Here is a 27386-nt window from a genome sequence, read left to right on the forward strand (position 1 = left end):
TGGAACTGCTCCCCACAAAGCCAGTCAGGAGTCTGGGGAGCCTCCTCTCCCTTGGAGCAGACTTGTTCAGGACAAGAAGCTCACACGTCTTCACCTCCTGGATCTCTCCTTGAAGCATTCAGCATCCTCTGCCCCTCCATGCACTTCCCACAGCGAGCCTGCCCCAGTGGGGTCCTGGGGAAGCCACAGGGTCCTGCACCCCCACTTCGCAGTCAGACGTGACTCTGAGCCAGCCAGGAACAGAGGTTTATTTGATGACAGGAACAGCGAGGTGCAACGGTGGCACCCGATCCAGATTGTTCCACAAATAAAAAGAGAACGGGCCTTAAATAAAGGGGGCACAGATTAAAAAACCTCAACAAGTGAAAAAAGTTCTTCCCCTCCAAACAGAATAGTCACAGGCACAAAAATGGCAACACCTACATGGAGACAATCTTGGGATGTCCATCCTCTAACCACGAACGTGCTACTCACCTCCGCCGGGGCTCCCGTGTGCGTGGAGCTGAAGCCAGCCCCACTCGGCAGCTCTGCTCCTGGCTCACTCTTTGGAAGGGTTACAAATGAACAGGACATGCCCTGCTAACCCACCCCACCCCTGTCCAGGACACAGACAAACGAGGCCTCTGCTAAGGCTAAAAAAAGAAAAAAAAGACGAGACTTTGGAGTCTCGAGTTCAGCTCGTTTAAGCGGTTTAGTCCCGCTTGGCCTTCTTGCTGCTGTCACTGCCATTCTCCTCCCCCGCTGCCTGGGCCTCTGCCGCTGCCAGTTTCCGTTTGCCACTGTCGGTGTGAGCTTGTGTGGAGCGTGGGTTGAAGCAGATAATGATGCAGGTCATGTTATCGCAGCCGATGCCGTCCTCTGAGGGGTTGGGAGCCAAGCACTGATCCAGGAGCTGAGAGGGAACAGGACAAAGTTAACAGCACATGGGGAGCAGCCAGTAGGACGCCAACCTCACGTGCAGCCAAGCAGTCCAAGGTAGCCGCTCGTTCGCTGGCTGACTCCCGGCTCCGGGGCCAGCCCCAGGCTCCAGCTCCTCCCAGGCGAGGGAATGGGACAGCTTAAGGCAGTGCTCAGTGCCTTGGGAGGCCGGCAGGCAGAGCCAGCAATAGGCATGAGCAGACCAAGCAATTGCTTAGCACCCGGAGCACCTCCAGGGGCCCCCTGTTCATTTTAGTATGTGTTGGCGGGCACCCCTCAAATATCCCAATGTACTGACCACCTCTGCTGGCAGGGCCTTGTGCTGCTCAGCACTGCCACCTGCTGGCTGTTCAGAATAACACTAGGAAGGAAAACCAATAAGGAGTCTTTGTGGCCCCTTAGAGACTAACAAATTTGTTTAGACATAAGCTTTTGTGGGCTAGAACCCACTTCATCAGCTGCGTGCAGTGAAAAATACAGTAGCAGATATATATACAGCACATGAAAAGATGGGGGGAGTTGCCTTACCAAGTAGGGGGGTCAGTGCTAACGAGGCCAGTTCAATCAGGGTGGATGTGGCTCATTCTCGAAAATCTCCCTGCACACTCAACAACAGACTTAAAAAGTGACCATTCTTCAACAAAAAAAACTTCAAAACCAGACTTCAATGAGAAACTGCAGAACTGGAATTAATTTACAAACTGGACACCATCAAATTAGGCCTGAAAAAAGTGGCTGGGTCACTACAAAATTTTTTTCCCCCCTCTGTTGATATACCTTCTTGTCAACTGTTGGGAATGGGCTACATCCACCCTGAGTGAATTGGCCTCGTTAGCACCGACCTCTCAGTAAGGCAACTCCCATCTTTTCATGTGCAGTATATTTATACCTGCCTACTGTATTTTTCACTCCATGTATCTGATGAAGTGCGTTATAGCCCACAAAAGCTTATGCCCAAATAAATTTGTTAGGCTCTAAAATGCCAGCAGGACTCCTCGTAGTTTTGGCTGATACAGACTAACACGGCTACCCCTCTGAAACTAGGAAGCAGATAAAAGTTGTTGGGTCCATATGGATTTCGTCACCACCCAGCAATGAGCGGGCCCCAGTAACTCTCCCTGCAGGGAGTCACTGCCCAGCGAGCATGCAAATGCCCAGCGAGCTGAGGAAGCCCATCCAGGAAAGGGCAGCTGGAATCAGGCTGCTTACCTCTTTTACTATGGAAGAGAGAGGCCTCAGGTCCCCGTTCTCATCCTTCTGGCTGATCTTGGCCTGGATGAAATCCACCACTTCCTGGCTGCTCATCACATTCCTGCCAGCAGAGCGGGTGATGGGTCAGAGTGGCTGGCAGGGCAAGGGAAGAGTGCCCTGCAGCTGACGGCAGGGAGGCCTGATTCTGCTGTGCTATGGCGGAAAGCACTGGCTCGCTGAATGGGAGGGGCAGGGAGCGCACCAAGACAGATGTTAAAGGAGATCCCTTCGTTCAGGGGCCATGGGCACCGTGGAGCACGCTGTGCCATCCTCTGCCCAGGGAATGGCGCCCCACTGAGGACAGCCTGCCTCGGGCTCTTTGATGAGCTATCCCAGAGGCCCCTAATCCTTATTGAGGTGTCACGAGGATACGCGCCTGGCCTGCTGCCCCGTGCAAAGGCTGGGGCAGGATCCATCCCATAGGGGCTTCTGATCCTCTGGTGCTCACCAGATTCCGTCGCATGCAATAACCATGAAGTCGTGTTCCTCATTTATTGCCAGCACCTTGATGTCGGGTAAGGCCGAGATCATCTGCTCTTCCGGGGGCAGGTTCTTGTTCCTTTTATAGAAGTGGTCGCCTGGCAAGAGAGGGGAAGGTCAGTGCCAGCATAGTCTCCTCCAGCTACGCTGCCCTGACTGCTGGGGAGGGGCTGCCTGAGAGCCCAGGCCAGCACTCCCACAGGCAGGAGGGGACAACCGCCCCCCGTGTCGCAGACTGAGGCCTGTGTTTGAGCTGGAGCATGAGGCCAGCTCAGCAGAGCCTGGCACTTAACTGCTACAACACTGAAGAAGAGCAAGAACCCCAAAACAGTGTGTCCCCAGCCCAGCCACACATCTCCCCACCGCCTGTGCTTTTAGGAACACAAACACAGACACTGCTCATGCGGACTAGACCAGGGTCCATTTAGTCCAGTGTCCTATCTCCAACGGGGGCCAGCGCCAGCTGCTTCAGGGGAAGGTTCCCCCAGCCCCAGTAGTTAAAGGCTCATGCTCTGGGGCAAGAGGGTTCATGGCCAGTTCAGAACTCTGGTTTGAGGGTTAGTATTTCCTCTGATAATTCCGGATATTCCCCATTCCTAGAGAAACATCTAACTTCTCGCTGAATTCTGCTAGGCTCTTAGCCTCAGCTATGTCATGTGACAGGGAGTTCCACAGGCCCCTTGTGCCTTTTCAGGGTCCCCATCATTTAAACAGACACTGCTGATCTCCCTTTCTCTCGACCGTGCATTGCTTTAGAAACTTTAATCACGTCCCTCCTCATCCATCTCCTTTGCACAGGGACAAACCCATCTGCACAGAAGAGATTTCCCCAAGTCCTTGACCGTTCTTGCTGCCCTTCTCTAACCCCTCTAGCTGTGCAACACCCTGTTTAGGAGGGTGATGAGAACCCCACATGGTGTTCAGATGAGCCCACACCACTAATTAGGGAATACACCACCCCATGCCTTATACATCCCAGTATCGTTTGCTTTTCTCACCACTCCTGGCTGACAGCTACCACGCCTTGGGCCCCATCTAAATCATCCATCACTCACAAACCCACCGTGAAGCAGGCGGTCTGCATGCACGTGCCATCCCCCCGGCTACAGGGTGCCCTGGCCGGCCTCCTGGATTCACTCACCGATTGCCCTGGAGAGGTTGAGACCCCCGTTCACTCTCCCATCCATGGTGACCTTGCCGCCAGCATTCTTTATCCTCGCCAGCTCCAGCTCATCCTCCGGCTTGTGGTCATAGGACATGTCCACAGCTTTGCCACCCTCCGACACCACGCAGCGAGAGTCTCCAGCATTGGCTACGATCAGCTGTTTCCCGCGGATAAGGGCTACCACGGCAGTTGTCCCGCTGCCAGAGCCAGGCTGAGAGGCAAGGGGTTTGGTGAGACTTCTTCCCAGATACATAATGCCCCTAGCCCTAAAGGACCTATTTGGGGAGAGACGGTACAAACCAGCCCAGGAGCTCTTCTTACAGGACATTGGCTGTACCAGACCTTGCCTTTCCAGGTGCAGGGCCCAAAGAGGGGGCCACGCAGGAGGCGAGGGAAGGGGTGTGATGGGAACACAGCATGGGTACATTTTCTCAGGAGTGGGCCACCTCAGATTTAACACACTGTCCTAGGAACACCAGTGAGCTCAATAGCATGGCCTGCAGCTGTCCTCTCCTGCAGCAACTCCAGCCTCAGCCTGCCCCAAGCAGGGGCTGCACTGCATTGTAGTGGCAAGGATGGAGGCTTCTGCAGTCTCCATTTCACTGCACCTAGCTGCAGCTCCCGCCCAGCTGCCAATGCCATCCTCAGCCGGACGGCTGGCTGGAGAGCTGCTAATTACTAGCATTTGTTGTGTGCAGGTGAGACACACAGCCGGACTGGCTGATCCTGAGGAATTGCCATGCTGTTCTGCGGTACGTCCGATCAGATAAGCTAGCAGTGGAGTCCCCCTTTGCAGCATCTCCCCTGCTACCCCACAGCCCAGACCCCATTCCAAACCCTCCACTGCCTCCAGGTGGGAAGACACCTGCTTCAGGCTACATGCTCCGCTGCAGGAAAGCTGTGTAGAAAATCCATGGGCTGCACAGAGCCTCCATGGCCAAGGGGCATTCTCTGGCTCCCAAGTGACCCACGGGTGCTCCCCGGCACAGGACTAACAAAGAACCTAGAGAAGGCAGAAATGGGATGTGCACCTCCTTTTTCCCCTCCATGCGTGGTAACATCATCTTTTCCTCTTCGTCCTCATCCTCCTCAATCTCTTCTGTGTCATCTTCATCCTCTTCATTCTCTGCCTTCTCACTGCTGTAGCCATCCTCATCCTCACTGCACTCCTACAGAAACGAGAGACGCCATGAGAGAGCAGGAGTGCACGGCTCCGAGGGCACAAGCCCCTCCAGGATGATGGACAAGATGAGCTCAGCAAGAGGGAGCCAATGACCCAGCAGGTTGTGTCTCTCTCTCTGCTGCGTATGAGCTGGACAGCAGGTAGCAGCTCCCAGCTCATGCACTGGCCAGACCACAGTGTCTGCAGCACCCTCCTTCCACAGGCCCACTGCGAGGTGCTGCGGACACAGGCATCAGCCTGTAAATCCCACCTTGACGGCAGGCCTGGGGTGGCCCGATGCTCTCACAGCCCTTAAAGAATGTGGGGGGGAGGGGGGGGGAAGAGAGAGAGAGAGAGAGAGAGAGAGAGAGAGAGAGTGTGTGTGTGTGTCATTCCCCACCTCCAGGAAGGGCAGCTGCCTCCAAGCTCTGGCGCCTACTTCACTGTCCTCCTCCTCTTTGCCCTCATCCAACTCATCCTTGCTGTCTTCAAAAAATTTGGACTTGGTCGTGCCCTGGGGCTTTCCAGTGGAGGAGCTGACCGTCTCTTCGCCCCTGCCCACTTCGGCTTGCTTTGCAGCACAGCTGTTGTTCCCAGCGTTGGCACTGTCCGAGGTGGAGGAAATGCCCGTGGCCTCATCGTCTGGCTTCCCGTTCTTCCTCTCCCTGTGCTCGGCCAGCTCCCCCGGGCTGCTTTCTCCATTCACGCTCGCCTCCCCCCCATGCTCCCGGCCCATCTCCCTGGCCGGAGGGAGTGACTTGTTTCTGAGGTTCTTGATACAGTTCTGTCCATAGCGGGTCAGCGGCTCCTCTATGGCCATTGTGGCTTCTTCGTGCAGAAGAGCCGCTTCCTCGTTGTCAACTGCAAGAGAAAGGGGAAGTCAGAGCAGGAAACGCCGCCCGTGGGGTGGCAGCAGCAGCACAGGTTTGGCTCCAAGCTGCACTAGCCAAGAGATGCCTGGTGTTCCAGCAGTGCCCGCACTGGGCTGGGCATTCCATGCACACACATGGGAGACAGCTGCCCCCACCCAGCTCCCAGACCAAGCAGTGGGGAGGGCGACCATCACACTCACACAGCTGATAAGCACAGTGCGCACACTGGGCTCTATGGACACACAGCAGCCAGCTCCCAGCTGCTAAGCCAGGTGATGCTCGCTGGCCAACGTCATGGACACAGTGGCCACCAAGGAGGGATTCGCCAATGGAAGCTCAGCTCGAGGTGCTGGGGGTAAGCTTGCAAGTGGGAACAGCTGGTGCTGGCCAAGCGTTTGGGTTTTGTTTGAAGGCCTGTGGTGATGCCGAGTGCTGGGACACTGGCTGGTCTGTTTTCTTGCACAGATCAGACACCACAAACGGTAAAGGCTAAGCTTCTTGAGGGCCAAGTCGCTCCGCAGTGCTCTGGCACAGGTTGCTCACCCACCTGAGAACCAGGCGCTGGGGCCATGGGGAAACGTGAGACGCTAAGACACACCCTTCCCAAACATGAAACCGGGGCCAGCAGTTCAAGGGGGAATCTTGCTGCTTCCCTGAAGCTGCCGTTTTGCTAGTTTTAACTTTACTAGTCAGCTCAAAGATGGGAAGTGAAACGACTGTACCCAGAGTGCTGCCAGATGCAGAGAGCAAACTAAAGAGCTTCCCCCCCAGGTTTAGGAACCCGGGTGTCCCCAGCACTTGCAGAAAAATGCCGGGATCCAGTGCGGGTGCCCTTTTACGTTCACTCAAAGGCTGGCAGCGAGTAATTCTGGTTTCCTGGCTGGGGCTTTGCTCCTTGCCCTGACAGACATGCCCAGGTGGGAAAGCACATCTGCTTCTTTGAATGAAAAAGGCAGAGTCTTGGGCCAGTCACCAGCGGGGGCTTTAGTTCACCTCCGTCCCACCACTTGTCCATCCGTCCATGACCCACCCCACCCTGGAGCTGCAAGCTTGGGACACTGCTGCCCATTTCACTGACACCACATCTCAGCTCAGACCTGTATTGCCATGGCCCAGAAAGCTCGAACCCTTGGCTGGAGCAGAGCACCTGCTGCAGATATGCCCAAGGGTGGGGCCCAAGGAAGGCGTGTGTCAGTTAAATGAGCAAGCTTGCCAAAACAGCTTCGACTCCGCCATGCCAGCCTGGGAGGCGCCTCAAGGAGAGTGCTAAGTTAGCTCCAGCTGCACTTTGTTTAACTGGCTCCTTTAAAGAGCAAATCCTTCCCTAGCAGTCACTGCCCTGCCCCCCGCACCACGGCTGGCAGCCAGCACCTCAGTGCTCAGCCTCAGATACTGGCTGGGTACATGCTTCACTTACCATCAACTGAATCAGCCACTTTCTCTTTCTCTTCGTCGTCATCCTGGGGCCGCCCAGCGATCTGAGCGAGCTCCTTAATCACCTCCTCTGTGGTCAGCTTGGCATCGATGGCCAAGAAGGCATCCTCCAGGGCCTATGGACAAACCGACAGCACAGGGGCTGCATGCTGTTCAGGGGAGCGCCCGCCCTGCCCTCTCTCAGCAGCACTGGGATCCCATCACATCCCCAACCACTTCAGGAGAATCACTGAGGTGACTGGCCAGGTTTGCCAGAGAGCGCATGGGGCAGACGGGATGGCACTGGGGAGGGTCAGCATGAGAACCCCCCCTCGTTCCTATAGGTCACTGGCTTTGCCAGACTGGCCTGCGCTCAGGACATGCCGCCTAATGCCTCTTCTCCGAAAGCTCCACTCTGCCATCGCTGAGAGTCTCAGGGGGCTGCATTTCTCTCACCTACACTGCTGCCCATCAGTCCGATTCCTGCATTGATCCAGGAGGAGACTGAAAACCAGGGTAGCTCTGTGGGGATATGGAGAGCAGAGAGGGGGACTCTCTGCAGCGAATACAAGGCATGAGCCAGAAATGAGCACGGCCTCTCAGTAACTTCAAGGGAGCTAAAGGAGGGAGGTGGAACAGTTAAACAACAAGGCCAACAGCTAGTGAGCAGAAGACCCAAGGTGGAAAAAGGAAGAAAGCTTCCCTGGGAGACTAACCATACCTTGGGACTGCCTCTGAGGGAGGGGCTGGGCAATCCCAGGTGACACCGGGATCTGGGTGGGGACTAGATGCCCAGAGAGGCCTGTTCTCCTGCCTTGATGCCAACACTTATTCACTGCAGTGCCAGGCTCTTACCTTCTGTAGTTTGCCTTCCTTGTAAGCCTTCTGCTCCTTGATTATCTCTGGGAGATACTTGGCACAATACAGGGCAACCTCTGCCCCTGAAAGAGAGCAGAGGCTGCTTGAAAATCCTGCTCCTCCCAGTGGTCCTGGGCACAGAGCGAGCTGAGCTGTGACAGCCCTGAGGGAAATCTGGGGCCTCCAGCTGTCCGAAACCGATTGCGGTTCGATAAGCTTTGTATTGGGAGAGGAAAAAACAGGCTGGACCAGAATAAGGTTTAAAGCCAAGTGGCTGCGTTTATTTGGGGGATAGTTACAACTTGGGCCGAGGGGAGGAGGCAATTCTTAGCTGGGATGTTATTAAACAATACAAACACACCCAAAAATCATTAGCAATATACAAATCTATACTGCTCACTGCTTCACATTGACTAGACAGACACACCAATTACACAAGATGGAAATCGGGTTCGTCAGAGCGGTGCCCGGTGCAACACAGAAAAGAGACCCACAGGCCACTGCCTCAACCGCCCTTGCTTTCACACTAAGGGATTTACCCAGAGTGTGGTGCAGCTGCGATTGTGCAGGTTCCACTCACACAGACCGCGGGGACAGAAACCCCTTGGTCAGCTAATCCTCAGGTGGAGACAGCACCTAGCACCAAGCACTCCAGACAAAGACAGAGCAGTAACTCACACAACTTAAAACAGTCTACAATTAACTATCTATTAAAACCAGAACAACTATACAAACTAGACAACTGTGCAATTATGAGCTCAATACTTCAATCCTCATACACTGTATACACACTTGGTACCTAGTTAGGGAGGGGGAGAGAAGAGAGGGAGCTAGGCAAGCAAACTGTCAGAAATTAGAAAGCAAATACCGCACTCCAGGCGCAGCTGACCAGCAGAACAGACACCAGGAGCATGACGAGCTGATAGAATGGATCCAAAATGACACGACACGAGCTAGCTATACCGGGAGGAGACCCTGGCTGCAAGGTTGATCAGGTCCTTCAGCTGACACGCGGATACTCCACACGAACACGCGGATACTCCACACGAACACGAGCTAGCTATACCGGGAGGAGACCCTGGCTGCAAGGTTGATCAGGTCCTTCAGCTGACACGCGGATACTCCACACGAACACGAGCTAGCTATACCGGGAGGAGACCCTGGCCAAAAGCTTGATCAGGTCCTTCAGCTGACACGCGGATACTCCACACGACACGAGCTAGCTATACCGGGAGGAGACCCTGGCTGCAAGGTTGATCAGGTCCTTCAGCTGACACGCGGATACTCCACACGCACACGAGCTAGCTATACCGGGAGGAGACCCTGGCCAAAAGGTTGATCAGGCCCTTTAGCTGACACGCAGACACTCCACAAAGATTTTGGGGGGAAACCTAGTTTTATTCGAAGGGTCTCACTCACTCGTGTCAGCATCTGATTGGTCCCTGGCTCCTACACCCTCCAGGCTCTGAACTGTTGCCCCCCACGCCAACAGGATCTGCACACGGCACACAGGCGTCTCTGCACAAGGCACTAGCCTGACCCCTAGATGACCAGGCAAAAAAGAGCGGGAAAATGCACACAGCACTAAAATGTTGCACACCGCACCTCAGGGTTGCACACGACACCACGGTGTTGCTGGGCAGAATTAGGTCTCTGCCCTCTCCTGTGGAACAAGAACCTGGTCCAAGATGGAGGCTGCCTTGTTCTTTTAACAGAACAAGATGGCCGTGGACTGACAATTGGCCATACAGAACCATAACTATGTATAGGGTTGCGACACCAGCCAGGACGGAGGTCAGTGCAGGAGGAGGAGACAGCAACCAGCTGCAGAGGAGAGGTTGCTAGTGCGAGATCTCGGGGCTTGGCACAGGGCCTCCACTTCCCAAGGAGCTGCACCACCGAAGTGGGAGGACTTGCTGCTGCCACTGGAGACACCATCAGTATGACAAGCCCTGGGACCCCAGCAAATCTCCAAGGCTTTTCACCCTTCATTGGGGCTGGCCAGGTTCCAAGGGACTCCACTGTTCTCAGGCCAGTCCCACCTGGAGAGCCGAGCTTTGATATTGCAGCAGGGGAAAGGGGGTTTCTGCTCAGTGCAGATAATCTGGGAGGTGCCATGTTTCCAGCATGCAGGGGGCAGCCAGTGAGTGTTCACATACAGGAGCGCCTGCCCTAGCGCAAGAGGAAGGAGATGCTACAATTAACGAGGGAGACCGTGGTCCTAATGGCAGAGCGGAGTCCTACTGGAAAAGGAAGGAAGGAAATGCAGGAGGCGACGATAGGAGAAGCAAGCCACAGGGCCAGACACGGAAGAAGGAGAAATTCAGAGTTACGTGTAACAGACCCACGGCCTGCACATAAGCATACAGATTATTTCACTCCTGAACCAGCTGTCAGCTGCTTGACACCACAACTCCTCCTTGGGTGTGCCTGGGTAACCAGTGCAGCCAGGCAGACCACAGGGCCATGGTTCAGACGACAGGTGCCCCCACAAGAGAAGACGGCACTGACATGGCAGCAGCGACCACTAACTCCTGGAGTTCAGCTCATCCAATGGGACTTGGCAGAACGCACAGCGGGGCAGAGAAGCAGCCCAGTGAAAAGCTCTGATGGGAAAGGTGAGGGGCCAGAGATCTGAGTGGGAGAAGGAACCAAACTGGGAATGGAGAAGGGGGAAGCAGCCAAACAAGAACATGTCAAGAATGCAGGGAAAGGAGAAGGGCAGCGAGAATGTAGACCAAGGGTGACGGCAGGGTCCCCCCAAGGTGACGGTGCTGTTAGGGGAAGTAAGGAATGAATGGCAAACACACAGCTCTTTCAAACCTGCCTGGAGGGAGGGGAGAACTGGGCAACTGGCAAGGAATGGAAACCCTGTGAAAACAGCTTTGGTGAAAGGGGATGCATCAGAAGTTGGATGATGCAGACCTGTCCGGTCAGACCATATTCACCCTAAGCGGCAGAGAGAATCGGCAGCCCCATTTCAAGTCTGTTCCAGAGTGGGGATTGGAGCCTGGCTCTCCCACATCCCCGGTGAGTGCTGTAACCATTGAGCTAGAAGATAGCATGGAGGGAAGGGATCAACAACAGTGACACAGACAGTGACCATCTTGGGGTGGTGACTTTAAAAGGGTGAACAGGATGTCCCAGGTAACCACAGGCCTATCAGACAGACATCAGTCCTGGCCAGAACAACGGGACAGTTGATACAGGACTCAATTTATAAAGCATTAAAGGACAGTGCACCACATGACTAGAATGTAATGCTGATTTTTAAAATGGGCTCCAGAGGCTATCCCGGCCAGTGGTTACAGGACTCCACAAACTAGCAGAAATCATAGTAAAGAACAGAATTATCAAATACCGAGTTAAACACAGGTCATTAGGGAAGAATCCACACAGCTTTTCTAAAGGGAAATCAGGCCTCACCAATCTATTAGAATTCTTTGAGGGGGTCAACAAGCATGTGGCCAAGAGGGATACAGTGGTTAGAGCGTACCTGGACTTCCAGAAAGACTTTGACAAGGTCCCTCACCAAAGACTTTTAAGGAAAAACATGCTGTGGCTACACAAGAGAGCACTGATGCAGCTACACCACTCCAGAGAGCTCTCTTGTCTGCTTAACTACTCCAGCCCCTGCAAGAAGCTCTCCCGCCCGACACAAATGGTCAGTTGTCACAATGCACAGACAGGTTTCAGAGTAGCAGCCGTGTTAGTCTGTATCCGCAAAAAGAACAGGAGTACTTGTGGCACCTTAAAGACTAACAAATTTATTTTAGCATGAGCTTTCGTGAGCTGCAGCTCACTTCTTCGGATGCATAGAATGGAACACAGACAGGAGATATTTATACATACAGAGAACATGAAAAGGTGGAAGTATGCATACCAACAGGAAGAGTCTAATCAATTGAGATGAGCTATCGTCAGTAGGAGGAAAAAAAAACTTTTTGAAGTGATAATTAAGATGGCCCATAGAAGGTGTGAGGAGAACTTAACATAGGGAAATAGATTCAATTAGTGTAATGACCCAACCATTCCCAGTCTCTGTTTAGGCCACAGTTAATTGTATCTAGTTTGCATATTAATTCAAGTTCAGCAGTTTCTCTTTGGAGTCTGTTTTTGAAGTTTTTTTGTTGCAAAATTGCCACCTTCAAGTCTGTCACTGAGTGGTTAGAGAGATTTAAGTGTTCTCCCACTGGTTTTTGAATGTTATGATTCCTGATGTCAGATTTGTGTCCATTTATTCTTTTGCGTAGAGACTGTCCGGTTTGGCCAATGTACATGGCAGAGGGGCATTGCTGGCACATGATGGCATATATCACGTTGGTAGATGTGCAGGTGTACGAGCCCCTGATGGCATGTCTGATGTGATTAGGTCCTATGATGGTGTCACTTGAATGGATATGTGGACAGAGCTGGCATCGGGCTTTGTTGCAAGGATAGGTTCCTGGGTTAGTGTTTATGTTGTATGGTGTGCGGTTGCTGGTGAGTATTTGCTTCAGGTTGGGAGGCTGTTTATAAGCGAGGACTGGCCTGTCTCCCACGATCTGTGAGAGTGAGGGATCATCTTTAAGGATAGGTTGTAAATCTTTGATGATGTGCTGGAGAGGTTTTAGTTGGGGGCTGTAGGTGATGGCTAGTGGCGTTCTGTTATTTTCTTTTTTAGGCCTGTCCTGAAGTAGGTGGCTTCTGGGTACTCTTCTGGCTCTGTCAATCTGTTTTTTCACTTCAGCAGGTGGGTATTGTAGGTTTAAGAATGCTTGATAGAGATCTTGTAGGTGTTTATCTCTGTCTGAGGGATTGGAGCAAATACGGTTGTATCTTACAGCTTGGCTGTAGACAATGGATCGTGTGGTGTGACCGGGATGGAAGCTGGAGGCATGTAAGTAAGTATAGCGGTCAGTGGGTTTCCGGTATAGGGTGGTATTTATGTGACCATCGTTTATTAGCACAGTAGTGTCTAGGAAATGGACCGCTTGTGTGGATTGGTCTAGGCTGAGGTTGATGGTGGGATGGAAATTGTTAAAATCACGGTGGAATTCCTCGAGGGCTTCTTTTCCATGAGTCCAGATGATGAAGATGTCATCAATGTAGCGCAAGTAGAGTAGGGGTGTTAGGGAACGAGAGCTAAGGAAGCGTTGTTCTAAGTCAGCCATAAAGATGTTGGCATACTGAGGGGCCATGCGGGTACCCATAGCAGTGCCACTGACTTGAAGATATATATTGTCCCCAAATGTGAAATAGTTGTGGGTGAGGACAAAGTCACAAAGTTCAGCCACCAGGTTAGCCGTGATATTATCGGGGATACTGTTCCTGATGGCTTGTAGTCCATCTTTGTCCCCCAAGGATCTGTACAAAGACCTGTGCTGTTTAACACATTAACTGCTGATCTGGAAGAAAGAGTGAACTGTGAAGAGGAAAAGTTTGCAGATGATACAAAGTTACTCGAGATAGTTAAGTTCAAAGCTGACTATAAAAAGTTCCAGGGGGAATCTCACAAAACTGGGTGATCGAGCAGGGAAATTTGAGCAGATGAAATTCAACATTGATAAGTGCAAAGTAACGCATGATGGGCTCAAAATTAGCTGTTATCACTCAAGAAAGATCTTGGAGTCACAGTGAATAGTTCTCTGAAAACTTCAGCTCAATGCGCATCAGCGGTCAAAAAGGTTAACACAATGGTAGGAACCATTAGGAAAGTGATAGAAACTAAGACTGAAATTATCATAATGCCCCTAAGTAAGTACATGGCAAATCCACACCTTGAATACTGTGTCCAGTTCTGGTTACCCCATCTCAGAAAGGATATAATGGAACTAGAAAAGGTTCAGAAAAGGGGAACAAAGATAACGTATATGAAAGGGCTTTTATATGAGGAGAGACTAAAAAGATTAGGGCTGTTCAGCTTGGAAAAGAGATGACTAAGAGAGGATATGCCAGAGATCTAGAAAATCATGCTTGGTGTGAAGAGAGTGAATAATGAAGTGTTATTTACCCTTTTCCACAATATAAAAACCAGGAGTCACCCAATAAAATTAACAGGTAGCAGGATGAATACAAAACAAGAGGAAGTACCTTTTCACACAATGCACAATTCACCTGTGGAACTCATTGCCGGGGATGTTGTGACGGCCAAAGTAGAACTGGGCTCAAAAAAATAAATAGCGAAGTTCATGGAGGACAGGTCCATCAATGGCTATTAGCCAAGATGGTTAGGGACGCAACCCAATCCTTGGGGCAACCCTAAAGTTCTGATTGCCAGAAGCCAGCAAGGGAAGACAGGATGGATCACTAACTACCTTGTTATGTGCACTCCCCATGAAGCTCCAGTATGGACAACTGTAAGAGACAGGCTACTGTGCTAGAGGGACCATGGTCTGACACTGCACGGCAGTTCTTCCATAATATAATTAATGCAAATCAACATGGGTTTATGGAAAATAGATTCTGTCAAACTAACGTGCTATTTTTGATGAAGTGACAGATTTGGCTGATAATATCCCACCTTGCCTGACTGTTACTTACTAGTTTGAAACATGAGAGATTCAGAAAGATTCAGAAAGATTTGGAGAGCCTGGATCTCCTTCCAGAGAGCGAACAACAACCCAAATAAAGAGCACAAACAAAAGACTTCCCTCCCTCAAGATTTGAAAGTATCTTGTCCCCCTATTGGTCCTCTGGTCAGGTGTTAACCAGGTTTACTGAGCTTCTTAACCCTTTACAGGTAAAAAAGAGACATTAACCCTTAACTATCTGTTTATGACACCTCATTCGACTCTTTCAACACCTCTGCTGCCATGAACCTTCCAAAAAACTGAGAGCCGCTAGGCTGCTGGTGTGCAGAGACCCCTGCCCCTCAGGCTCACTAATGCTGTCTCTCTGTTCCCTTGCAGCCCCGTTTGGCAGGGTCCCTCTTGGCCTGACTTCAACTGTAAGCTCTTTGGGGGCAGGAGTCATCTTTTTGTCCCATGTCTAAAGTGCCTAGCACAGGGCGTATATTACATTGGTGGACGTGCAGGTGAATGAACCAGTGATGGTGTGGCTGATCTGGTTAGGTCCTGTGATGGTGTTGCTGGTGTAGATATGTGGGCAGAGTTGGCATCGAGGTTTGTTGCATGGATTGGTTCCTGAGCTAGAGTTACTATGGTGCGGTGTGCAGTTGCTGGTGAGAATATGCAAATTTGACACCATCAGCTCAGGGTTAAACAAAGACTGTGAATGGCTTGCCAATTACAGAACCAGTTTCTCCTCCCTTGGTTTTCACACCTCTACTGCTAGAACAGGGCCTCATCCTCCCTGATTGATCTAACCTCGTTATCTCTAGCTTGCTTCTTGCTTGCTTATATATACCTGCCCCTGGAAATTTCCACTACTTGCATCCGAAGAAGTGGGTATTCACCCACGAAAGCTCATGCTGCAAAACGTCTGTTAGTCTATAAGGTGCCACAGGATTCTTTACATGGTTTTTTAAGTACATCAGAAGCACGAAGCCTGCTAAACAACCAGTGGGGCCCCTTAATGATCGAGATAGAAAAGAAGCGCTTAAAGACTGTTAGGGGGCTTATTCCTTCACCCTCTCACTTCCCTGGTCCTTCTTGCATGAACAGAGAGCAGCAGTACCCGAAGTCCAAAGGCGCAAACAATTCGATGTTTATTGGGGTGAACTTTCAGCAAGCACGATTCCAGTTTCCTTCCTCAGTGTCCCCCTTCCCAGCTCTGACACCACAGAGCCTTGCTGTGTCCTTGTTCCTGTTCCCATTCCCTCCCTTAGCTAAACATGATCCCAATTCCCCCCATCCCCAGTCCCTGTTCCCATTCTCCCCCGCCCCCGCCCCGTTTGACTGCAGACTATATAGTAAAACCTGAGTTTTGCTTAGCTATTCCTTACCCAATCATTTTACTGAAATTTAACTAACCAATCCTAACATATTGTAACATGGTTATTTAACCAATTATATTCCACCACCTTCATTGGTTTACACCCAACAAAATTAATTATACAGCAGACAGAAACAATCTCAGAACCAGACAGAGACCATGCAAATAAACATACAAAACAATACAGAAGTGAGGATTTTACAACTACATCTATATAGACATAAGGGTTTCCAGCTGTGTCTATTGATAAGTGAGTTCTTGCCAGACAGGATGCTATCAAACTAAGTTTCCTTTTACATCTTCTAGGCTCTTCTCTTTCTCTGGAGGTGATAGAAATATCAGGCCAGGATTGTATTCCTATCAGCCCAATAGTACCTTATTTCAATGTGACTAGTTTGGAATGTGAGGATGTGACCACACACTTCCCAGCCTATGGCTGCCTAACTACATCTTGGCTGAAGGCCTCAGACTGTCACAGTAAGAGAAGGCCTTTCCACAGACAGTGATCTTTGATTCTTTCTTTTATATCTCTATAACTAGCTAAGTGATAAGAATACACCTAAATTCTTAAAGTACAGGCCTTTGCATCTATATCCTAACAAAGACGATAAAGTCATTGCGGAGAAACTAAATGGATTCTTTGCTTCAGTCTTCACATATGAGAATGTTAGGGAGATTCCCAAACCTGAGCTGGCTTTTGTAGGTGACAAATCTGAGGAATTGTCACAGATTGAAGTGTCACTAGAGGAGGTTTTGGAATTAATTGATAAACTTATTAACAAGTCACCGGGACCAGATGGCATTCACTCAAGAGTTCTGAAAGAACTTAAATGTGAAATTGCGGAACTACTAACTATGGTTTGTAACCTGTCCTTTAAATCAGCTTCTGTACCCAATGACTGGAAGATAGCTAATGTAGCTAGAGGTGATCCCAGCAATTACAGACTGGTAAGTCTAACGTCAGTACTGGGCAAATTAGTTGAAACAACAGTAAAGAATAAAATTGTCAGAGACACAGAAGAACATAAATTGTTGGGCAAAAGTCAACATGGTTTCTCTAAAGGGAAATCGTGTCTTACTAATCTATTAGAGTTCTTTGAAGGGGTCAACAAACATGTGGACATAGTATACTCAGATTTCCAGAAAGCCTTTGACAAGGTCCCTCACCAAAGACTCTTACATAAATTAAGCTGTTATGGGATAAAAGGGAAGGTCCTTTCATGGACTGAGAACTGGTTAAAAGACAGGGAACAGAGGGTAGGAATTAATGGTAAATTCTCAGAATGAAGAGGGGTAACTAGTGGTGTTCCCCAAGGGTCAGTCCTAGGACCAATCCTATTCAACTATTCATAAATGATCTGGAGAAAGGGGTAGACTGTGAGGTGGCAAAGTTTGCAGATGATACTAAACTGCTCAAGATAGTTAAGACCAAAGCAGACTGTGAAAAACTTCAAAAAGATCTCTTTGCTGCTTCTCAAGAAGAAGCAGGGTTTTTACAGCCAGAGGGGTTTGCCCTGAAGGGGCAGCCACTGCAGCAGACCAGAGCAGTCCCCTGTGAGAAGCTGCCCAAGTACAATTCCCTGGAAAGAGCGAGGGGAGCAGTTACCTCCGTGTCCATCGTAGACAGAGAACATGGCCGTCTCACTGTCCAGCTCAGGAATACAGTTGTGCGCATTCTGAAAGAGACAGCACCAAGTCAGAGTGTTGAGGTTGCACTGGCTCCCAGCAGCTGACCTTGCATGAATGGTGCTCAGGGGCAGGGAAATACAGTACCAGCACAGACACACTCACATTTCACACCTGGAGATTTCCCACTCACACGCTGTTCTCACAGAACCAGAGGAGGGCACGAACAGTAAGAAGCAGCTGCTACAGTAGCACAGCCACATGCCACTATAGCGCAGACGCTTCTTCTAGTGACAGAAGGGGTGTTGCTGTCGCAGGAACTCCACCTCCCTTAGTGATGGTATCTAGGCTGATGGAAGCAATCCTTCATTGACCTAGCTATGTCTGCCCCAGAGAGTGGGTTAGCGCAACTCCAGCAGGCAGGGGGGTGAATTTCACACTCCTGAGACAACCTCCCCCCCCCCCCGAGATGCTCCCAGACCCACAGTACATGCTCCATCTACAGGTCACCAGAGTGGCTCGCTCCTCCCGGAAGGGGCATGCAACTCTTCAGCCTCCTGCTGTGCACAGCAACCTCTGCACTCCTCCAGACTGAGAGCTCTTTAAAATGGTAACTTGCGATTCTGCCAGTCCGGAGCCAGACTCCAGCCCTATTCATCCAGGCTCCCGTCACCGTACCATCCGAGTGTCTTTATCCTCACATCCCCTTGTGCGGCAGGATGGGGCTACTGGCCCCATTGTACAGATGGGAACGGAGGCCCAGGGAGACCAAGTGCTTATCTACACAAGGAAATGTACTGGCATAACTATACCACCATAGCACACCAGGAGAACGACAGTGGAGCATCGTACTGATAGTTATGCTGGTAAGTTTCCCCATGTAGACAAGCCCCAAAGGACTCTGCCAAAGTCAAACAAGGAGTCTCTGGCCCCTCCCACTGCCCGGCTCCTTTCCCCAGTTCATAAGCAGCCCAGATCCATGCACACTAGAGCGTCACCTGCTCCAGTCATACCTGACAGGAGGGAGAGTGTCCCGCTGACTACTGAGAGCAGGAAGTGGTACGGCAGCACCACCACACTCCCCAAGCCCTTGTAGGGGATCTCTGCACACCTGGGCTAGAGGCCTTTCCCCTCTCTCTAGCCTGAGTGTGCCAAGCCTTTCCTGGGCACGCCCCACATGGACTCTGCCCCATGTGGCTGGGTAACAGTGTGCTGGTCTCAAATGAGCTGAAGGGTAGGCTGAGTCTAGAACTGACACTGTCCCCCACTCTTCTCTGTGCATTGGAGCGAATCAGAAACAGTGTCACGGAAATCCCACCTCCCAGGCAGGCGTCTCTGCTATGGCACTGGTGTCAGAATCCTGCTCATTCTCCAGCCGCCCACAGAACCTCTCAGGTGAGCCAGCAGAAAGGGTGGCCCGCCAAGGGGACTGTTTGACACAAAAATGAAATCCTTTCTGGCCTTTATCTATAGGCACTTAGACACTGAGGTAACGCGCATGGGACAATCACCTATACAGAGCAGAACATCACAGACCAGCAGACAAGGGCTCATGACCAAATTCCTTCCCCTCCCCAGATCTGGGCCAGGAACAGCAGCTGGCAGTGACTTGGGCTGAATTTGAAGCACAGAATGTGCCTTTCAGACTAACAGTTCTCTGGCTGGTGCTCACTGGGCAAGCAGGGGAGGCTAGGGCTCTTCTAACCTTAGAGGCTGGGGAGCCAGGGGGAATGGGCAGCTCCCTGTGCTCTGTTCCCCTTCCAATTCCAGAATGGAAGGTGGAGGGAAGGAAGTGAGGAAATAGGCTGATCCAATGCATCCAACAGGTTGTGATGGTTATTTGAATGCCACTGGGGGAGTTCTGCAGGGCTGGGCCAAGAGCTCTGGGACAGGCACGTTTACACTGGCACAGCAGATTAAACCCTATGTTAGGCTGATAGTAAGTGCACAGTTATACACTGGAAAACCAGGAAATGCCAGAGGAACTACTTGAATTTGGCATGGGTCCTTCCTTTACTGCATCTTTATTTTTATGGTATAGCAGAGAGACTAGAAAGGAGAGTCTCCCCTGCAAAAAACTTTGTTTATTTCTGTGGAAGTATCAGGAAAGCTGTGTCTTGGCACTTTTGCCAGGAGACTCCTTGGAGAACTGAAACATGGCCTGGAAGTTCTCAGCCCTTAACCACAGTGGTAGGGGTGTTGAATCCTTAGTAAGAGAGTTTGCTTCCATGTGATTTACATATGGCATTAATGAAAACAAAGAGAAAACAGAGTGAATATACATCCCTTCATTGTAGTGGTGATGGCACTGTGCTACCAGGTCCCCAGCTGAGGGCTTGGCAGGGAATTCAGAGATTAGCCACACACATGTCTCAGGCTGGAGAAAGTATGCTGTGGGTGCTGACACAAGTGGAATCCCCCTAGCTCTGCAAAAGGGCATGTGAAGGAAAGGCACAGTAGAACCTTGGGGATGTTTCACTATCAGTCTGGGGAGACTTATGTGGAGAGAGAGAATTAAATGTACCAAGAAGCAGTTAAGGGTCCTGCGCGGCTCCCCATCTCATCTCCTCTCCCCTCCCCCAGGGTCCCGCGCGGCTCCCCATCTGCTCACCTCCATGGAGACCCGCCACCCCTGCATGGCTCTGTAGGCGAAGTGCAACGGGCGCGGCCCAGCCCCGGTGCCGTCCCCCGCGCTCTTCACCGTGTTGGGCTTGGACATGGTGCGGCCGGAAGCTACAGCCATAGACAGGTTTCAGAGAGCGAGCGGCCGGAAGTATCTGCCATAGAGACGCTAAGGGACAGAGTGACCCGTGCAGTGGGGTGGAAAGGAACAGGCCTTTAGGCTCCGTGCACCCTGTTTGCCACAGACTTTATCCTTGTAACGAATGCCCTCATTGGACAGTTCCCAGACGCTGAAACAGATTGGTCTATCCAGAATAAGGTGGTGCAATGGTGAAAGTGAGCCTTTTCATGCTTTGCGCTATGATATCTCTTGGGCTGTGGCTACACTTGCACTTCAAAGCGCTGCCGCGGTAGCGCTCCCGCGGCAGCGCTTTGAAGCGCCAAGTGTAGTCAAAGCCCCAGCGCCGGGAGAGAGCTCTCCCAGCGCTGTCCGTACTCCACCTCCCTGTGGGGAATAACGGACTCTGGGGCTTTGACCACACTGGCGCTTTGCAGCGCCGCAATTTGCAGGGCTGGAGAGGGTGTGTTTTCACACCCTGCTGCAGCACTGCAAATGTGCAAGTGTAGCCAAAAATAGGGCAGTTGACAGCTGTGTGGGGGTTGTCCTCCCTTCTCCCATTTACTGCTGCCAGACTAGGTTGCCTTGCAGGCATTATCCAATTTAAATTACTCTTGTTTAAGCTTGCTTGATAAATAAAAGTTGTGGCCACATGGCCAAATTTCAGATTTCTGCCTTTGTTGCCTCCACTGCCATTTGCAAATGTTTGTTAAATACTAAAAGACAGTTTCTAACAATTTAATGAACTCGCTATATTTTATGGGGGCAAACAAATGGATTTACAGTAGTCCAATGTTATTAAAGGCAAACTTTCATAACCCTGTTCTTGGGTGATTCAAAATTCTGTATGATTCTACTAGTTGCAACAGCTTCAGTTTTAGAAACTTCTTTTTCTTTTCATGTAATGCAGGTAGTTGTATGTGTGTCAGCTGGATACAGACACAGTGCTGCTGTTACAGAAGATGGAGAGTTGTATACTTGGGGTGAAGGATACTTTGGAAGACTAGGTAATTTAAAAATTCCTTTTATGAAATTGACATGACCTGTTGCTTTTGAAAAGGGCATATGTTCAGTAATGAGCCTACACATTTATTCAGATTTTTTCCTTGTATATTAGGGTTTCTGATTGTCCCCTATGCCTTCCTTGGTGACAAAACCCCCATACTTCAAATACTCTAGCTTCCTCAACAACTTCTGTAATAATAAAATAAAATTAAAAAAAAGGTTGTAGAACATTGTAAATTTAAAATTAAAATGTAGGTCATGTTTGTCATAAAGTACTTTGGGTTCTTAAGTGGTAGGACTTCATACAGGAAGGACCAATGGGAAGTTAGAAATGTTGGGGCCAATTATATACATACTCATGGGGGAAATGGAGAGGGAAGAAAAGATTTCTGTTGTTTCTTGAGTGAGGGTAAGTGTACTGTATTCATTTTTCTCTTTCCTTTGATTTGTCTGATTTTGAATTTTCTATCTTTTTATTAAGTTATTTGGGCTATAACTAAGTGACTGATTTTTTTCTGTTGAACTGTTAATATTAATAGTTCGCTGTATGTAGCTGTTATTTATGGTAAAGAAATTATTATAGATGCAAACCTACCTCTATTAATTCTTAAAAGTTAAAACAATAGCACTCCAGTAGTTATCTTAAGAAGGATTAATGGTGATTTGTGTGCTAGTTAAGCAAATTAAAATGTGTGTTCTATGTTAATTTTGTTAAATGAAAAACATACTTTTCTGTGTTTTGAAATTTCACGGTATATGCAAATAAGTTCTTGAAAATTGTAGTGAACATTTTTTTTTAATCAGGAAAAAGGTGCTCAAATAACAGTACCACTAGAACCTCATTCAATCACACTGACAAGAGTAATCCGTTATGAATTACTAAACTTTGCAAAATAGTAAGTGAGAAAACAATTAACGCCCGTATGCTGCATCTAAAACATATTTCATTCATTTATTTGACTATTTCAGTTCATTTGTCCTGTGCCAGACCAGATCTGGGGTAGTGTAGCTTTCCTCCCAGCAGGTGACAAAAGCAGAGCACAGTTGGTACATTTTAATGTTTATTGCAGGCGTCGGCAACCTTTCAGAAGCAGTGTGCCGAGCCTTCATTTATTCACTCTAATTTAAGGTTTCCCGTGCCAATAATACATTTTAATATTTTTAGAAGGTCTCTTTCTATAAGTCTATAACATATAACTAAACTATAGAATGGATAGCAGCCAGTTGCCTGTACACATCCTTGTCTGGGTCAAAACTGGTAACGAGACCGTGAATGAAACATACAAAGATCGTGTCATTATACAATCTTTTGCAAGAGACCAACTGTCTCGGTTGGGGTGAGGTGTCACAGATCCTCTCTCTCTCATAGCACCCACTGATAAATGCTGGCATGCATCCAAACAAGTGGATCTTTCCTTTTCCCGCTTTTGAAAACATTTAGGACAGTACCAACTTAACAGTTGCTCATCTTTAATTAAGTCAGGAACTTCTCCTAATTTTAAGGATTGTAATGCATCAGTAATTGTGCTTACGACATATTCTCCATATGCAGAGCATATAATTTCTTTCCCCAAATGCTGATCCCTTTTCTGATCATTGTTTAAAATAATTAACTGGTTAATTTTCTGTTGAGTTTCATTAAACAATTGGGTTATATCATGCATATCATAGACAGTAAATCGTTCTTCCTATGCCAATCCCTTTATTCCCTGTAACATTGGATTGACTACTCGGTTAGCTTCCTCTTTTAACACATAATCTATATGCTTGCGGATTTTCCCAATATCCACTTGGTTCCAAATTGACATTCCTGCACCAAATAGTCCTGTTAGGGATCCTAAACCTCCAAGGAGATTTAAGCTACGTTTTCTCCTAAGAGTCTGTGACTTAGGGACTTTATCATCCTTCAACAGAACAATATCTCGCATTCGTTGCTGATAGGCTACAATTCTATCCACAAGTCGCACTGAGAAAAAGGAAGCTACTTTAGTATGCTGACAATAGCTAAATTCTCCTAAATACCAATTGGACAAATTTAGCACTACAGGAATATGCATAAATTGAACTTGATTAATTATTTTCCCCACTATGGGTGTTGTGGTAAGACCACTAGCAGGTCCTGGGTTTAACACTGGACAATTTACATCATTTGTTTTTGACTGATCATAATCATAGTCAATAACTGGGTCCTGAACCTTAAGTTCAAATGTCATAGTTTGGACATATTTTTTGTTTCCTGTTTTGGTTTGAAAGGTAGCTATAATGAGTACCTCATATCGCCCTTGGTCCTCATATTCAAGCTTATACAAGGTTAAACTTCCCCCTGTTATCAAATTATTACAGCTAGCTTTGTTTTTCCAAGTTCCATAAGATATACCATGTTTTAGGGAAGTTGAATTTGTATATGTCTTGCATCCTCCCCCCTTAGAATTTTCATCTAAGGGCCACATCTTTTTCCAACCACTAGAGGGTAGTGCAGTCAGGGGCGGCTCTAGAAATTACACCGCCCCAAGCAGGGCGGCGCGCTCGCCGCCCTTCCCCGGTCCCGCGGCCAGGGCAGAAGTGCCTGCGGATGGTCCCGTGGTCCCGCGGCTTGGGCGGAGCATCCGCAGGCGTCCCTGCGGGAGCTCCGTCTGAGCCGCGGGACCAGCGCAGCCGCCGCAGTCATGACTGCGGGAGCTCAAGCGGAGCCGCGGGAAGAGGGGACCCGCCGCAGTCATGCCTGCGGCAGGTCCGCTCGTCCCGGGGCTCCGGTGGACCTCCCGCAGGCATGACTGTGGAAGGTCCACCGGAGCCAAATGCCGCCCTGCCGGGACAATGCCGCCCCACGTGCCTGCTTGGCGCGCTGGGGTCTGGAGCCGGCCCTGAGTGCAGTTACTTCCACCAATTGATATTGAAAAGTAACATCCTCCCCCCTAATTCCCTTAACCTGTTGAATCGGGTTGTTGATAAATTCTGGATTAAGTATAATAGTCCGTTCCTTCTTTTTTGGTATGTTCTGTTGCTTGGGCTCAGACAACTGAGCGCGATTGGGTTGTCTGGTTTCCTGGGGTTGCAATAGTTCAGTTTCAGACTTAAGATTTTGGCTTAGTCCTACCCTTAGAGCAACAATAAGGGTGTAATAAGTCAGAAATATCAATGTCGATTTCATGGTTGCAATCTGCTGGGCTCCAGTTGTTGCGATTTCATCTGATGCTGTTCACTTAAGTCCTGAGGAGGAAGTTGCTCCTGCGACCTGGACGATCGATACAGCTTTAACTGGTTAGCATGATAAATCTTGTCTCTATTACGCTTTCCTCCTGTTATTCTGATCTTATATACTGCTGAACTGAGTTTATCAATGATTTGGAAAGGTCCAATCCATCGATTACACAACCCATGTTCTGGTGACTTATATGACAATAACATTACTTGGTCTCCTACCTCCCAAGTATTCTCTCTTTGGGCTTTGTCAAAGTAAGCCTTTGCCTTACGTCTGGATTTTCCCAATTTGGCAGCTAACTGCAAGTGGATGTGATTTAAATGTTTTTGCAGATTTTGCAGGTAGGTATCCATTTTTATTCCCTCTAATTGAGTGCCACTAGTTTGCCAAATTAAATGTTCTGGTAATTTCATTGTTCGGCCTGTCATCACTTCAAAAGGTGTTTTATCAGTAGATGCAGCCGGTGTCGCCCTCAATGCCATTAAAATTAAAGGCATGAGGGTGTCCCAGTTACGTCCATTGGCAGCAACCAGTTTCCTCAACATCACTTTTATAGTCCGATTGGTTCGTTCCACCATCCCAGATGACTGTGGTCTGTATGGGATGTGTAGTCTCTGCGGGACTCCCATTAATTTAAGACAGTCCCTAAAGAACTGTCCTGTGAAATGTGATCCCTGGTCCGATTCTACCTTTGCAGGGATCCCCCAGCGAGAGAAGACTTGTTCTACTAAGACCATGGCAGTGGCTTTTGCAGTGTTGGCTTTAAGAGGAAATACCTCTATCCACTTTGAGAAAGGATCAATAATCACCAATAGATATTGGTTACCTCTTTGAGTCCTTGGCAAAGGACCTACAAAGTCAATCTGCAAAGCCATCTGAGGGCCTTCATACACCTGGGATTTTAGTGGCACATTTCTTTTGGATGGAGTAGGATTACCTTGGGCACATGCCAGACAATTTTCACAATATTGTTGCACATCCATCCTAAGAAGTGGCCACCATCCTACAGATGTAAGACGTTGGACAGTTTTGTCCACTCCCTGATGTCCTCCTGTAGGAGTGTCATGGACCATGTACATCATTTCCCTCCGTAGGTGAGCTGGAACTACCCACACAGGGAAAGGACCTCCTGTATACATGAGAACTCCATCTACTACCTGTAACTGCTGTTCATGTCATTTGTACAAACGGTCTATTGTTAATGATCCCTCTTTGCCTATTTTGGAAAGCTCTAGGATTACTTTCATTATGTCCTTATCCAATTTTTGCATATCTTTTAGATCTGGTATATTGGGTTGTACCAATTTAGTTGCAGCTATAAGACATTTAGGATTAGGGGTAATAACAGAATACTCCTGATCCTTACCTTCCCAAAATTCTCCTGATCGGACTCCTTCGCGGGCCAATTTATCAGCTTTCTCATTTTCCATAGCATAAGGGTCCAATTTCCAGTGAGCTTTCACTTTTTTTACTTTAATTGGCCGCTCTGAAACAGTAACTATTACTGTTAACCAAAGGATATGTCATAGGTCTCACCCCCACTTAGAGCTGTTGGGTTCCAAAATGGGGACCTGCACTGGTTTCCCTCTAAACTAAAATCATAGTTTAGATCTGGTAAAACTGCCACCACCCAATCAGGTACGTGGATTGGGACACACTCCTTCCCCAAAATCCTAGGGGATCCCAAGAGCCCCAAATCTATGGAGTTCTTACACCCAGGAGAAATAAACCATTCCCCCCTGCTTCCTCCCCACTCCCTTTTCCTAGGAGAGATACCGGGATCTAACTACAGAGGGATACCTCCCCCTCCTCTTTCCCTGAGAATCCACCCAAAGAAAAATTAACCAAGTCCTTTACAGAAAAGATTTATTAAAGAATAAAAGAAAGTCACTGTCTCTGTAACCAAGATGGAACAATATACAGGGTCTAAACTTATCAATCTCTGGAGAGAATCCCCCCTCCTTTCTTTCTCAGTAAGAGCAAAGTAACAGCAAACAGAAATAAAGAATTTCCTTCAGCAAACACACAATTGCAAATGTAGAAATCAAATTATAAGACTAATCTGCCTTTCTAATTAATACTCACTATTGGATAGTAGGAACTACTCCAGGAGAACTTGGAGACATGACTGGCCTCTCTTAGATCCAAAGAGAGCACTCAGAGCCAACAAGGAACACAGACAAAGGCTTCCCTTCACAGAGATTTGAAATTATCTTGTCTCTGATTGGTCCTCTGGTCAGGTGGTTATCAGGTACTGCATGTTAACCCTTTACAGGTAAAAGAGACCTTAACCCTTAACTATCTGTTTATGACAGGATATATTTAATCAGTGATGCATACCTAATAGGTGTGCCATCAGAAGATGTAAATCTATTTGTTTCCCAATAAGGTAGAAACTCTGTGAGAGAATTGCATACCCATGCAGAGTCTGAAAACAGACAGATACCTTGGTATGTGGTGGTGATGGAGAACTGCACACAGTACTCCAACACACAAGCCACTGCAGCTAATTCAGCATATTGAGCCGAATGTGGAGTGCATGAATATGCCTTTTCCCAAGGCTCTCCTTTCCCCTCAGGGGGAACTGCATAGATTCCGAACCCAGTATAGGGTTTGCCTTGATGGTAATAACTAGAACCATCAACAAAGAAATTATACCTATTAATGGAATCTGTCTCCTGGATTAAAAGTTGAAAGAGCGTTTGTTTTTCCTTCCCCCTTAGATCCAATTGATCAAAGTTGGGACACGTGTGTGGCTCTCCTTGATACAATAGAGCAGTCGGTAACAAGGACGGTGTCCTAATAGCTTTGACTGCAAT

The 27386-nt window shown here is 48.8% G+C and overlaps 1 protein-coding gene across 1 annotated transcript; it reads right to left on the reverse strand.

Moving 5' to 3' along the window:
- Positions 1–691: 691 nt before the first annotated feature.
- LOC123361507 (protein phosphatase 1G-like) lies at positions 692–20339 on the reverse strand. Its single transcript, XM_045001458.1, has 10 exons — positions 20232–20339; positions 17601–17670; positions 8117–8202; positions 7266–7398; positions 5416–5837; positions 4846–4983; positions 3791–4025; positions 2618–2747; positions 2128–2230; positions 692–892 (listed from the first exon to the last, which is right to left on the reverse strand). The coding sequence occupies exons 1-10, from the start codon at positions 20337–20339 to the stop codon at positions 692–694; spliced, it is 1626 nt and encodes a 541-aa protein (XP_044857393.1).
- Between the last annotated feature and the right edge of the window lie 7047 nt (positions 20340–27386).

Source organism: Mauremys mutica, unplaced genomic scaffold (genome assembly GCF_020497125.1).
Source record: "Mauremys mutica isolate MM-2020 ecotype Southern unplaced genomic scaffold, ASM2049712v1 Super-Scaffold_2380, whole genome shotgun sequence".
In the NCBI taxonomy this organism is placed as follows: Eukaryota; Metazoa; Chordata; order Testudines; family Geoemydidae; genus Mauremys; species Mauremys mutica.

Excerpts from the sequence above, each read along its gene's own strand:
- LOC123361507 (XM_045001458.1), bottom strand. The coding sequence starts at position 20,339 with ATGTCCAAGCCCAACACGGTGAAGAGCGCGGGGGACGGCACCGGGGCT. Across the intron at positions 8,203-17,600 it reads TGTCTACGATGGACACGGAG|GGGCAGAGGTTGCCCTGTAT; the intron begins GTAACTGCTCCC and ends GCTCTCTTTCAG. Across the intron at positions 4,984-5,415 it reads AAGAGGAGGAGGACAGTGAA|GAGTGCAGTGAGGATGAGGA; the intron begins GTAGGCGCCAGA and ends TCGTTTCTGTAG.